This window comes from Schistocerca nitens, chromosome 4, assembly GCF_023898315.1.
Source record: "Schistocerca nitens isolate TAMUIC-IGC-003100 chromosome 4, iqSchNite1.1, whole genome shotgun sequence".
Taxonomy (NCBI): domain Eukaryota; kingdom Metazoa; phylum Arthropoda; class Insecta; order Orthoptera; family Acrididae; genus Schistocerca; species Schistocerca nitens.
In genome coordinates this window covers 613,282,313-613,296,212 of record NC_064617.1, presented here as the reverse complement: position 1 = coordinate 613,296,212, position 13,900 = coordinate 613,282,313, and the positions used below count along the sequence as shown (strand labels likewise).

At 43.6% G+C, this 13,900-nt stretch overlaps 1 protein-coding gene across 1 annotated transcript in view; it reads right to left on the bottom strand.

Annotated features, from left to right (window-relative positions):
- Positions 1-13,900, bottom strand: part of LOC126252470 (uncharacterized) — a 1,574,240-nt gene that overhangs the window by 314,384 nt on the left and 1,245,956 nt on the right. The window contains exons 5-6 of the mRNA XM_049953364.1: positions 9,393-9,449; positions 9,082-9,185 (exon numbers count right to left, since the gene is read on the bottom strand). Of these exons, the coding sequence (XP_049809321.1) occupies positions 9,082-9,185; positions 9,393-9,449 (161 nt within the window). The remainder of the gene's footprint in view (positions 1-9,081; positions 9,186-9,392; positions 9,450-13,900) is intronic.

Below are 13,900 nucleotides of genomic sequence, written 5' to 3'. Positions count from 1 at the left end.
TTCCATTTTGCCGATATTTACAGTAGCATGCAAACTACACTGGTGTCCAAAATTAAAGCAACAAACTGAAATTTTGCAAGGTTGTGTTTATTTTGCCACAAAATTGTATAAACAGGTGATAGCAAAGAAGAAACAATATAAAAGACACAGAATGTAATCAACTACAACAAGCAAACGGTAGACAAAAATGTGCTTTGTTTTCCTTTTTCCAACGGGTTTGGACACACACTCTGACAACTGGTTAATTTGCTCACTATGTGGTGTGACCATCTCTGGCACCATATCAGGACTGACAACGACGGGAAAAGCTGTGAATGATGTCATCAATCTCATTTTAAGGCAATAGCGCACAAGCTTCCTGCAGAGCTGCGCACAAGTCTTGGAGAGTGGCTCTTGTATGCTGACGTGATGCAATCTGTCTCCCTAGTGCACCTATCCCTAGACAAGCTCTATGGGATTCAAAACGGGAGAACGAGCTGGCCACGCCATGTGTGCAATATCTTCGATTTCCAAAAAAAACGTCGACCACCCATGCTCTATGAAGTAGAGCAATATCGTCCCTCAATACGAAGTTTGGGACCACACCACCTCGCAACAACTGCGCATGAGATCCCAAGATCTCCTCACGGTAGCTGAAAGCAGTTAAACCTTGCTGATTCATCCGTACAATTTCATGAAGGGGTGTTCGAGTGGTCAACATAATCCCTGCCAACACCATTAGGGATCCTCTTCGATATCGTCCCGAAATCGTGTTCCACGCGTCCTCCATATGCGAATCCGTAGAGAATCACTCCCACACCAAATCGGGACTCTTCTGTGAAAAGAACATTAACCCACTTATCGACCGTCCAGGTGGCATGTTGACGGCTCCATTCTAGACGTTCTCTTCTGCCGGCCAGTGTGGCCGAGCGGTTCTAGGCGCTTCAGTCTGGAACCGCGCGACCGCTACGGTCGCAGGTTCGAATCCTACCTCGGGCATGGATGTGTGTGATGTCCTTAGGTTAGATAGGTTTAAGTAGTTCTGAGTCCTAGGGGACTACTGACCTCAGATGTTGAGTTCCATAGTGCTCAGAGCCATGTTTGAACCGTTCTCTCTGTGTTGACACGCCAGAGGTAAACATACAGCAGTTCTCCAACAGTAAAGGCCACTCTGCTGAACCTTCTGTTTACCGTTTGCCTCGAAACAACACGCCCAGTGGATGCTGCGGGGTCAGATACCAGTTTCCGTGCAGTACTAAAGTGGTACCGTCGTGCTCTTATAGCCAAATAACGGTCCACTCTTTCTGATGTCACACGTGGGCGGCCCTGCACTGATCTTCGGGATACAGTTTTGGTCTCTATAAACTGTCGCCTCATCCGAGAAACAACATAACGACTCACATTAAGCCGTCGGGCCAGTTTCAGACACTTCTGCTTCCATTCTTCCTACGGCCCTCCGCAGCAGAGAGCCTGTAGGTGTCTTCTCTGTACCGTAAGGCATCGTCTGAGACTGTACACAGCGAGTTCGGATGTGTGACTAACCTACAAACATTATGCCGCTTGGTAGGTGCCCTGTCGTCATTGTTGGCGTGATTGTCCGTTGACCGGAATGCCATCTTCCGTGCAGAACACGATCGTAACGATATCTGTTGACAGTTTGTATGCTCATATCGTGAATTACAGTGTGTTTAAAATTAGTTGCGACTTTTGACGTTTGACTTACTGGAGAGGGACGTGACACCGTTGCCCAGGTAACACCAATGCTGAGCTGGCTGTTCCCTACCATGCATGCCGCCTGCGGTTCTGCTGGTAAATCGCCAATGTTGCCACACCATGAATAAACAGTACCACATGGTGTTACGCATTAGATGCATCAATGTTGGTCAGCTCTCGTTGTAAAGTCGTATGTTCTGGCGTTTATGTGTTCTATAGTCCTCAGATATAGTGAACAATTGTTTTGTGTTGGCATTGCATTAACAACAACAGTACGGAACATATGAATACGTGATTTGCAATAAGCGTGTCGCCCAAGAACACATTCACCGGCTGGGTTTTGCTGCAAAACATCCCTCAGAATTCGAAAATAGTAATGGATGAAACGCCATACCACTTTGTTGTGATGCATAAAGCTCCAACAGTGCAGTAGAGGAATGCGGACATTTTGCAAAGAAATGTTCCACGAGATGAAGTTGAACCTAGCATGCATTAGGTGAAGTTAATGGAACTTGTACTACTGTTCAAATGGTTCAAATGGCTCTGAGCACTATGGGACTCAACTGCTGAGGTCATTAGTCCCCTAGAACTTAGAACTAGTTAAACCTAACTAACCTAAGGACATCACAAACATCCATGCCCGAGGCAGGATTCGAACCTGCGACCGTAGCGGTCTTGCGGTTCCAGACTGCAGCGCCTTTAACCGCACGGCCACTTCGGCCGGCATGTACTACTGTAAAAGCCAAAACTTCACGCAACCAGGTCAACGAACAGGCTAACGACAAAGGGCATAGTTTAACCAGGTTTCCTCCGTATATTGCTCCTTTAACTCAGACTGAGAGTATATGGGCCTACGTTAAAAGTAATGTGACAAAAAACAGCAAGATGTTTACGCTCACTGAGGATGGAATGCTGACAAAAGAAGCCACTAAATATTTTACTCGACAGGACTGGTTTTTAGTTACCAGCCATACCAAAAAGATTCATGAAGGACCGTAGTGAGTTTTGAAGAATACGTAGCTTCTGTTGTTGCCACGTTAAAATCTGCTTCTTTTGTCGAAATACATTAGAGCTTGGAAAAATTTATCTCTCTAAAATTCTAATGCACTTGAAATTGCGACAAAATCCTGAAACAGTGTATTATTAAACGAACAACTGAGTCGAGTCAGGTCAGTAGTTTATGAAATAGCCCTTTCTCAGTATAAAATAAAGGTGTAAATTCTTCATTTATATTATTACAAAACCCACAGCAGTTCCTGTTCCAGCAGCTATCGATGGCCTTCAATAATTACATTATTTAATTGAACAAATCTGTATTTGCTTGAATATTGCGGTAGATATGGAAGTTTCGCATATTAATCATATGGAAAAACACACTCGCGTTTGCGCGCCATTATTTGCCAAAATCATGTTTCGATATCTCAAACCGTTTGTGAGATACGAGGAATTTATGAATATTTCATTCTAGTTTTTTTCACTAACGCATGATTTTGTGACGGAGTGCTTTTTCATACATTCCATTTTATCGAGATTGGAAACAGACAGTGATATCGCTCCAAGTTTAAAGAATGATTCACTATATTATCTTCATTTAATACGCAGCAATATGTAAGCTAACAAGCACCAAATACAAATTGATAGCGACACCTAATTTTAACTGTAAACTAAGTATTTCTAGCAGTAGTTACCTACTAATGAAATTGCAGAATAATTACGGCCATTAAGGAAACGATAGGCGTTTCATCCTGAAGATAACTAATTAAACTTTAAGATTTGCGAGAATGAGAGTTTATTACCGCTTGGTTTCCTTGAAAAGCGTTTGAGAAAGATCGCAGCACGCAGTCAAGCGAGCTGCTGACGAGCCTGGCACACGCTGCTAACTACGCTTCCCTCCACTCGCTGCGTACTGAACTGTCAATAGTTGCAACTCATTTGAAACGCACTATAGACACAGGACGGGGGAATAGCGGTTTATTGCTTTAATTTTGGACACCAGTGTATAATCGGTAGTTAACGTGAAACTGAAATGCAGCAAGAGTCAAATCGACATATATTGTAGCTCGTGATCGTTCTCTTTCAGTTCTCGCGGCATGTTGCTCTTCTGATTCTGATTCTGAAGCGCGCGACGGGGTAGCACGTAAACGTTCTCTACCGATTATCGCTGCATGTTGATTTTCTGATCGTGAAGAGCGCGACTGGGCAGCACGTAAACGTACTCTTTTGATTGTTGCAGCGTATAGATCTTCTAATAGTGATGCACGCGAATAAGCGATTCGTGAAAGATCCGCTTCATTCTTTGCCGGATGTAGGTCTTGTGATTGTGATGCACGTAGCCTTTCACCATAAATTTCGAGAAAGTCTCGACTGAAAGAAATAGTCAAAAGAACTCTAGTCTAGTTAACTTTACAGTTGATTTTTAATCTCGTACTTATTATGTTGAGAAGCAATAGTTGTTCAGACAGTATTGTACTAATAGAGACAATTACCTTAAAATTAAAATGATTTAATTGAAATTCATTTTTATGAGAAAAGCATGCGGGCTTTCTTGTTGTGAAAGTTCAAAAGGCTCTGAGCACTATGGGACTTAACATCTATGGTCATCAGTCCCCTAGAACTTAGAACTACTTAAACCTAACTAACCTAAGGACATCATACAGCACCCAGTGTTGTGAAAGTAGTTTTAGAATGTATTTTGTAAATGAAATCATCTGTAAATTTTCTTTACTTCACGTCTATAGTTTCAAATTTTTTTTCTCATCAGATTATCGGTTTCGGTCTAAAATGACCGTTGAAGATGGCCATTATAGACCAAAACCGGTAATATGGTGACAAAAAATTTGTGACCATGAACATAAAGTAAAGGAAATTTATTCTATGTTCGGGTCACTGTTCAATGCGCGACCATGTCACAGTTTGTGATGTCATCTGCGTACGCCTGCGTAACGTTAGTACCTACAAATAGTTGTTGCCCAGAATGCAAGTTAATATGGCATTAGTCTGAGACGCAGTCATTTTCAAAGTAGTAATTAAAGAATGGTAAGCAGTTTTTGTAACGTTTAGGCACTTTATCGTTACATAACACAGTATAGTTCCCACAAAGTGTTGCTACTATAGTCATTGCTTACTATCGGTGGTAATTAAAGTAACGAACATCATCGCATTCAAAATTAACGTCTTATGTGTTCCTGTCACACATGTCTTTTACATGTAAGCTAGCGCATGTGGATTTTGTGCAGTTGCTGATTTGTCCTTCTAACACGATATTTACGTGATTTCAGAGTCATTATAGTAATGTTGTAAACTTAAATTGTTGCTCATTTTAGAGCTGGTGACCGTCTTATTGCGCAATCTAAATTAATTTAAACTAAATTCTCTCATGCCAAATTACGGCGAATTATAGTGAGCTTTTATTTTATTACCAGCTTTTACATTTCGATCGTTGTCGTACGTAGTAACAAATACTCGCGCGATAGTGACCAGGTTGTTACTATCCCTATTCAGCCGGTAAACATTGATCTTCGTCTGTGATGCCTTGTTTGCTCCAACAGTGGAACATAGCTACCTTACATACACAGTATTGTAAGTTATAGTGTGAGCGCGTGTAACTGAAACAAACCCTTGGCCTATTTTCTGTTGGAACTACTTATCTGTCGTTCTCATTCGGTCTTGCAATGACATTGTTTGAAGCCTTGATTCTTCTGATTAAAGTTGGTGCTATAAATCCTTTCCCAGTACAACTGAAGGTTTTCATATGTTTTCTGCTACTGTAGATAAGTCCTTTTTATTCTGGTGGGACAAAGATGAATGAGTACACTGCACCACTGGTGAATAAGATCCTTCACTCTGTGTTTGGTTTCATCTCTGGTTCACTTGGTGGGCAGTCAGTTGCTCAGCGCTGGGATATTCTTATTTGAGGCATAGTAGCGAGCAGTTCAGTTTTCCAGAGAAAATCATTAATGAATCTGGAAGAAACTATCTGGAATACTTTACTATGGAAAAGAAAACTTGTTTATAAATAATCATCTTGAGGTTGAAGCACTTTTCTCCGCGTTTGCTTTAACAATATGTATGTTTTTGGATTGGGTCCGCCTTTGGCAACACAGAATTTTTTAAATCCCAAACATGTTTTACTGCAGTTGCAGAATCATCAGTAGGCTTTTATTTTATGGTTTTTTACCACTTGGTATGGTTTTCCTGATGTACTATGTTTTCATAGTGCCTGTTTTCTTTCACAGTTTGGCTTGTTTTCTCTTTCCATCATCTTCATCACTGTGAAGTTCTGTATGTTGAATTCTCACTGTTTCACTGTTTACCAGCTGATAAGATGAGGAAAAAAGAAAACATGACAATCTGTGAAAGAAAACAGGCTCTATAAAAACACAATACATCAGAAAAACCACACCATGTGGTAAAAAGATATGAAATAAAAGCCCACTGATGATGCTGCAACTGCTGTGAAACAGGTTTAGGATAAAAAACAAAATTGTGTTTTGCTGAAGGTGGAGCCTATCCAGAAACGTATATCTTGTTTATAAAGCTGTATTATTGTTTGGTTAATGGAGAAGATATTTGGAGAAATTTTTAAAGGTAAGCTATGCTTGTGCGAGAATAATCTATTGTTTGGCAGAACTATTAATTGAAGGAAATATTTGTCCCTCAGTTAACTGATAATATCAATGATTAGAATAGATTATTTCTCTATAATTGATGCATCTGCTGATTTCTATTTGTTTTCGAGAACCTTACTAGATCAGAGAAAAAAAAGCATGCTTAGCAAGAGGTAAGTCACTTTTATTTTTGGTCAGATCTCATCTTCCATTCTTATGAGGAAACAGTACGTAGTCAGAATTATCATGTGTTGTGTTAAGCAAACACATTATTTTCCAGTGAACAGTAACGTAATTTCATACAGTTATTTGTTTCTGAATAACTTTTTTTTTGTGGTTATTTCAAGTCAAATGTTACACCTCATATCACGCAAGTTTCATAATACACTTCGTTATTGAGTTTCAGTGATTTATTTTTCATTGAGCACACAATTAGTTTCTTTTGACATTTAATTAGCTTTTCATCACTTTCTTAATTCTGTATGTCATTATGTTTAAAGTTATGTTTCGCAACACTGTTCATATGAGCAACACGGGGCCAAACAACAGTCAGTATTGTTCAGCAGTTGAACACGATATCTAAAGTATACGTTTCATGAGGAGAAAGTTTTGGGAAAGGAAATATTCTGTATTCATACACGTAAACAGATCTTTTATAGAAAGCTTACATAACCTCTAAATTATTTATACTTATATGGATATGGTGTCTGTTCTTTCGGACATGTCCGAAAGAACAGAAACCATATCCATATAACTACGGTATATAGTTCTGGTGATACCGGCCATGACCTTCTTGTTCTGTGCGGATGCTCACATATTCCCCTAACTCTTACGTGACTTGGAAGAATGTCTTCCACGAATAATGAGTGTGTTGGGGTGGGACACTACGAATGTAGTGTGTGGACATACAAGGTAAGAATGTGAGTTTCGCGGGAGGCGTGCGCGAGATAGTCCCTGCAGTCACACTATCATCTGTGCCAGCGGTGGCTCAGATGGATAGAGCGTCTGCCATGTAAGCAGGAGATCCCGGGTTGGAGTCCCGGTCGGGGCATACATTTTCACCTGTCCCCGTTCATCTATATCAACGCCCGCGCGCAGCTGACGGTATTGATATAATTCTAATTTCGTTCTAAATTATTTGGACGTTTTGTTGTATTTTTAAATTGAATCGATGTTGTTTGTATCTGATAACAGCGTCAGTAAATCATTGGCCAGACTCCGTGTATCATTACTTAGAGAAAGTTTTCGTTTAAGAATCCTCACGTTCATAAAAGCTTTTATTTGGTGCTCAGGTATAGTAGTTCATTGAGTATGTTTCTGGCTAATTGTACTTATATTGGTGTAATTTTATTATTCCAATAATCTAACGTTTTGTGGGTATCTGTTACCTGTTTTTGAATGTTTTTGTTTTCTTTCTTGTTTATTGAATCGCCTTGATATTTTGGCCTTAGTCAGGGGCTATCAGTATGTTTAGCTATTGAATGTCGCAATTTTAAAAACAGTGTTTTTTTTTATTTAGAGGGATTCATTGTAAAAGTGTTTTCGATATTTCATTAAGTGAAAACTTTGCAGCGTATTGATCACTCACAGGTCAACTCCGTCCTATGACTCCCTGTATCAGCATGTGAATGGAACATGAAAGATAGGTGAGGATAACTGTACCAAAAGTATCCAACGCCACACACCGTAAGCTGGCTTGCGGAGTGTAGATGTAGCTGCAGATACAAGCGAAAACCGCTCCTCACAAGGGAACCTCCCCATCGCACCCCCTCAGATTTAGTTATAAGTTGGCACAGTGGATAGGCCTTGAAAAACTGAACACAGATCAATCGAGAAAACAGGAAGAAGTTGGATGGGACTATGAAAAAAATAAGCAAAATATACAAACTGAGTAGTCCATGCGCAAGATACGCAACATCAAGGAGAGTATGAGCTTAGGAGCCCCGTGGTCCCCTGGTTAGCGTGAGCAGCTGCAGAGCGAGAGGTCCTTGGTTCAAGTCTTCCCTTAGGTGGAAAGTTTATTTTCGCAAAGTTACCTTCTGTCCGTTCGTTCATTGACGTCTCTGTTCACTGTAATAAGTTTAGTGTCTGTGTTTTGCGACCGTACCGCAAAATCGAGCGATTAGTAGACGAAAGGATGTGCCTCTCCAATGGGAACCGAAAACATTTGATCGCAAGGTCATAGGTCAACCGATTCCTCCACAGGAAAACACGGCTGATATATTCTATACGACACTGATGACGGCATGTGCGTCACATGACAGGAATATGTTGTCGACCCACCTAACTTGTACACTTGGCGAATGGGTAAAAAGATTCTTCTACCTTGCCCGCTTTAGGTTTTCTTGTGGGTGTGATAATCACTCCCAAAAAAGTGATGAAAACATAAGAGTTTGTCACATAAACTGAAAATGAAGCAAATAAACTTTTCACTCGAGGTGAGACTTGAACCAAGGGCCTCTCGTTCCGCAGCTGCTCACGCTAACCACGGGAAAACGGCGCTCCTGAGCTCAGCCTCTCCTTGTGTTGCATATCTTGCGCATGGACTACTCAGTTTGTATATTTTGCTTATTTTTTCATAGTTCCACAAAACTTCTTCCTGTTTAATCGATTGATCTGTGTTCGGTTTTTCAAGGCCTATCCACTGTGCCAACGTATAACTAAATCTGAGGGGGGTGCGATGGGGAGATTCCCTTGTCAGTGTGTTTGTTCGTTGAGGATTTATCTGAGGTGGCCTGTTTTTGCTGCCCTACCCTGTACACAGAAATCTGGTGGCAGTTACCTCGAGGCCTAGCGCGCAGAGGAGTGCGGGCACGACGGCGACGGCGAGCGCGACGGGGTCCGGCCCGGCGTCCCCGCCGTGGGCGACGGGGGGCGGCGGGCGGCCGAGCAGCGCGCCCAGCCAGCGCGAGCCGCCGATGTAGGCCATGCAGGCGGAGAGGGCGCGCGCGGAAGCCGCCACGGCGGCGGCGTGGCCCAGCAGCCGCCACCAGCTCTGCAGGAAGCCGCCCCACGGCAGCCGCGCGCGCGCCGCCCGCCAGCGCCGGCCGCTCTTCCCGGCGGCCTCTGTCGCCGCACACCGGCCGCCGTCGCCGCCAGCGCTGCCGCCGCTGCAGGACACGCCGTCACTCGCTCTGAAGCCGCACGTCGCTGCAACGCACAGCACCGTAAACTGCCTCGTCACGCCGGTTCACAGCGTGAAACAAGCGTGCCAGCAATATCACATTTACAGGACACACACACCGCACACTCTACAAGCATTGCACCGCTTCCTTAGCGATCGTCACATACGTAGGTAAAAGAATTCCTTTACTTCATCTACACCTACAGCTACATACATACTCCGCAATCCACCATACGGTGCGTGGCGGAGGGTACCTCGTACCACAACTAGCATCTTCTCTCCCTGTTCCACTCCCAAACCGAACGAGGGAAAAATGACTGCCTATATGCCTCTGTACGAGCCCCCTAATCTCTCTTATCTTATCTTTGACGTCTTTCCGCGGAATGTAAGTTGGCGGCAGTGAAATTGTACTGCAGTCAGCCTCAAATGCTGGTTCTCTAAATTTCCTCAGTAGCGATTCACGAAAAGAACGCCTCCTTTCCCCTAGAGCAGATCTTCCCAACCTTTTCAGCTGGCGGACCCCTTCTTCAGTCGAAAATCCCTAGTCAGTCAAGAGCACAGTAACTTTAAATTTCAGAGCGAAACCCATGGGAACTGAAAGCTTCTTAATGCAAGTGCCATGCTCCCAATGCCCCCCCCCCCCTCCCCCGAAGTATCAATAGACTTTGGTTTACAGATGAATGAAAACAACTTGAAATTAACGATCCAATTTGAATTCCCACTGTAAGCAGACACCTCCTGGTGGATTTACTCCCTTTGTTCAACACACTATAGCCTGATTAAAATTACTTGGTAACTGAAATTTCACACCATGGAGCTGCCTTCCTCCAAGAGCAATCAACGTCACGTCCAAACTGTTCGCTGTTGACAAGCTGCCACTTATGGTCTGTTCACTTCCACTGTTTGGCTACTGTTGTGTAAGGAGCATGCATATTTCGTAACAGTCGTATGTGTGTGTGTGTGTGTGTGTGTATCTGTGTGTGGTTTTTCGTGAAATCAGAAGAAAAATGTTCAATTGTATGTAAAGTCTTCCCTTGGTCGTCCTCCCTCCTCATTCATCTCAACTGGAAACTTCCCTTGTTGTGAAGGCGATGGAGAAATTGCACCCTTGTTCAATGATCTTGACTTCAGCCACCGCTCCATGTTAGAAGTAATAAACTGGTCAGAAATCGACCTATGAAATAGGTGGTGCACTGACAAAGCAAGTTTAACACTTAACGATGCCTGGGGCCGCACACGTGCCAGCGAGCGTTGTGATTAATCGACAAAGCTCGCTCCGCGCATGCGTAAAAGGTTTCAGCGCATCTAGCGCCGTGAGCCGGCGCACAAACGACCCCCGTATTGCTGCGAAAGAGTCTATCAGAGAAGCCGGATTCTCCGGCACTAAACTGTGTATGCGTTTTCACTTAGGAACCGCAAACACTGCTTGGGAATACGACCTGAATTAAAAGTACACAATTTTTTCACACGAAAAAAATAGTGATCAATTTAATTTTCACACTTTTATTCAATAATTTTACTCATTATTTTACACTATTTGGTGAAAGGTGGCCACGGACTCCCTAGAAAGAGCCGGCGGACTCCTAAGGGGTCCGCGGACCACACGATGGGAAGCCCTGCCCTAGAGACTCCCACCCGAGTTCCTTAAGCATTTCCGTAACAATCGCGTGATGATCAAACCTACCAGTAACAAATCTAGCAGCCCGCCTCTGAATTGCTTCTATGTCCTACCTTAATCCGACCTGATAGGGATCCCAAACGCTCGAGCAGTACTCAAGAACAGGTCGTATTAGTGTTTTATAAGCGGTCTCCTTTACAGATGAACCTCATCTTCCCAAAATTCTACCAATGAACCGAAGACTACTATCCGCCTTCCCCACAATTGCCATTACATGCTTGTCCTACTTCATATCGCTCTGCAATGTTACTCCCAAATATTTAATCGACGTGACTGCGTCAAGCGCTACACTACTAATGGAGTATTCAAACATTACGGGATACTTTTTCCTATTCATCTGCATTAATTTACATTTATCTATAGTTAGCTGCCATTCTTTACACCAATCACAAATCCTGTCCAAGTCATCTTGTATCCTCCCACAGTCACTCAACGACGACACCTTAATCTACGAGTGGTGCACAAAAATATGTGAAAACCAAAAAGTTCGATGGCGAGTGTTCATCAGAGATATGGGTATCCTCAGGAGTGCCCTGGTAAGTGTGATAGGAACACTGTTTTTTCTATATACCAGTTAGATATAATTAAGCTTTCCCTATTTAAGGGTTATAATACGGAAACTAATTATCGTACAAGTACCGGACTTGATAGCATTAACGTCAAGCAATTGGGTAAGAGAAATAATGCAGAATCAATTCAGTTGAAATACTTTTAATGGGCTGCTACGGTACATCATACCATTACATACCGGTAACATTACTGCTACGAAAGGGTCTCAATGTGGCTCCCATCAGTGTCCAGAAGAGTCTGAAAGTACAGGATTGCTTTCTTCACAGTTATGCTGGCTACTTCTCTTGATACGTTGCGCTTCAGATCATCATAAGCGTGAATATTCCCCTGGTAAGCCCTGTTCTTCGGCTAGCCCCACAACTACAAATCACAGGGAGTGAGATCAGGTGCAGGCCGGTGTGGCCGAGCGGTTCTAGGCGCTTCAGTCTGGAACCGCAGAGCGCTACGGTCGCAAGTTCGAATCCTGCCTCGGGCATGGATGTGTGTGATGTCCTTAGGTTATTTAGGTTTAAGTAGTTCTAAGTTCTAGGGGAATGATGACCTCAGATGTTAAGTCCCATAGTGCTCAGAGCCATTTGAACCATTTGAGATCAGGTGACCGTGCAGGCCAAGCGTTTGGAAACGATCGGCTGATAATTCGATCGCTTCCAAATGTGCTTCGGAGAAGCAGGTGAACTTCACGAGCGATATGCGGTGGGGCCCCATCTTGCCTGAAAACTGTTGACACCAGTGCGTTCCTCTCCTGTAGGGGAGGTATGACATGCTGGCGAAGCAATCGCAGTAACGCTGGTCAATCACACTGCACCTCTTTAGTCCTTGAGGTTCAACCTGTTCAAAAAAGAAGGGGAAATGAAGCCACAATATAGGGTGACATTTCCACTACACAGAGAAACTTCATCCACACTCGCCAATTCTGTGTGTTCACCTCGCCTGTTAGAGAAAAATGAGTTTCGTCTGTCCATAGGATGGTCCAGGTCCAGCCCTCGTCAACTTGCGAGAAAGTGGAGAGCGAAGTCAACACGTCGTTGTGCTTCCTGTGGTGCAAGCTGTTGTACAATAGGATCTTTTAAGGATACCATGCGAGAATGGTTAGAAGCACCTACTGTACACTAGACCATGGGATGTTCAACTTCCGTGACACAGCAAGCTCACTGCCTAACAATTGGGACTTTTTTTAAGTTCTATGGTAGCAAACTGCTGAGGTCATCGGTCCCTAGTCTTACACACTACTTATTCTGACTTAAACTAACTTACGCTAAGGACAACACACACACCCATGCCCGAGGGAGGACTCGAACCTCCGTGACGGGGGGGGGGGGGGGAGGAGCCGCGCGAACCACGGCAAGGCGACCGCACGGTTACGCCGCGCGGCTAATTGGGAATTGCGTGCAGCGTTGTCTGCCATAGCAACAGCGGTTTCATCAACCACCTGTGGTGCAACCGGCCGTAGGCCTCTTCCCGGAGCGACACCCCTTCTCCAGTTGATTCGAACTTCTTCATCATGCTCTGCACAGCAGGTGGAGAAAGAGCACCCTTCCGTAATCCTTTGAGCCGGTGATATTCTCCAAGTGCAGCTGCAGTGTTATTGTTGTTTTGATAATACAGCTTCATCAATAATGCCGTGCTTCTTTTGTCGAAGCTCATGTTGACACGTCAACAAGTGCACTGCGACTGGTCAGGTGTGTGAGACTATGAATCACGATGACTGATCACGGCACCTGCTACCCGTAGTTCGAACTGGACGGTGGCACTGTGACGCATGGAAATCTTGAACCAAATACTCTGGGCATTCATGCTAAGAAGTTTGGTACTCGTATGGTAATTAGTTTCCGCGTTATAACATGTTAAATAGGGAAAGTTTAATTATAACCACCTGGTACATAAATGGTCGGGCGAACAGGATAAGCAGTAGTATGCAGTTGTTGGCTGATGATGCTGGAGTGTCTGAAAGTGTGTCGTCGTTGAGTACAGCATTAGTAATGCTCTGCTTGACAGTCATATCGATTAAATATGTAGGTATAACGTTGCAAGCAATATGAAATCGAATGAGCACGTAAGGACGGTAGTAGGGTAAGCCGAGTGTTCGATTTTCGTACATTGGGAGATTTTTGGAAAGTTTGGTCCATCTGTAAAGGAGACTGCACGGTCGAGTGTTTGGTATCCGAAACAAGTCGGATTAAAGGAAGACATCGAAGCAGTTCAGGGATTGCTGCTAGATTTGTCACCGGT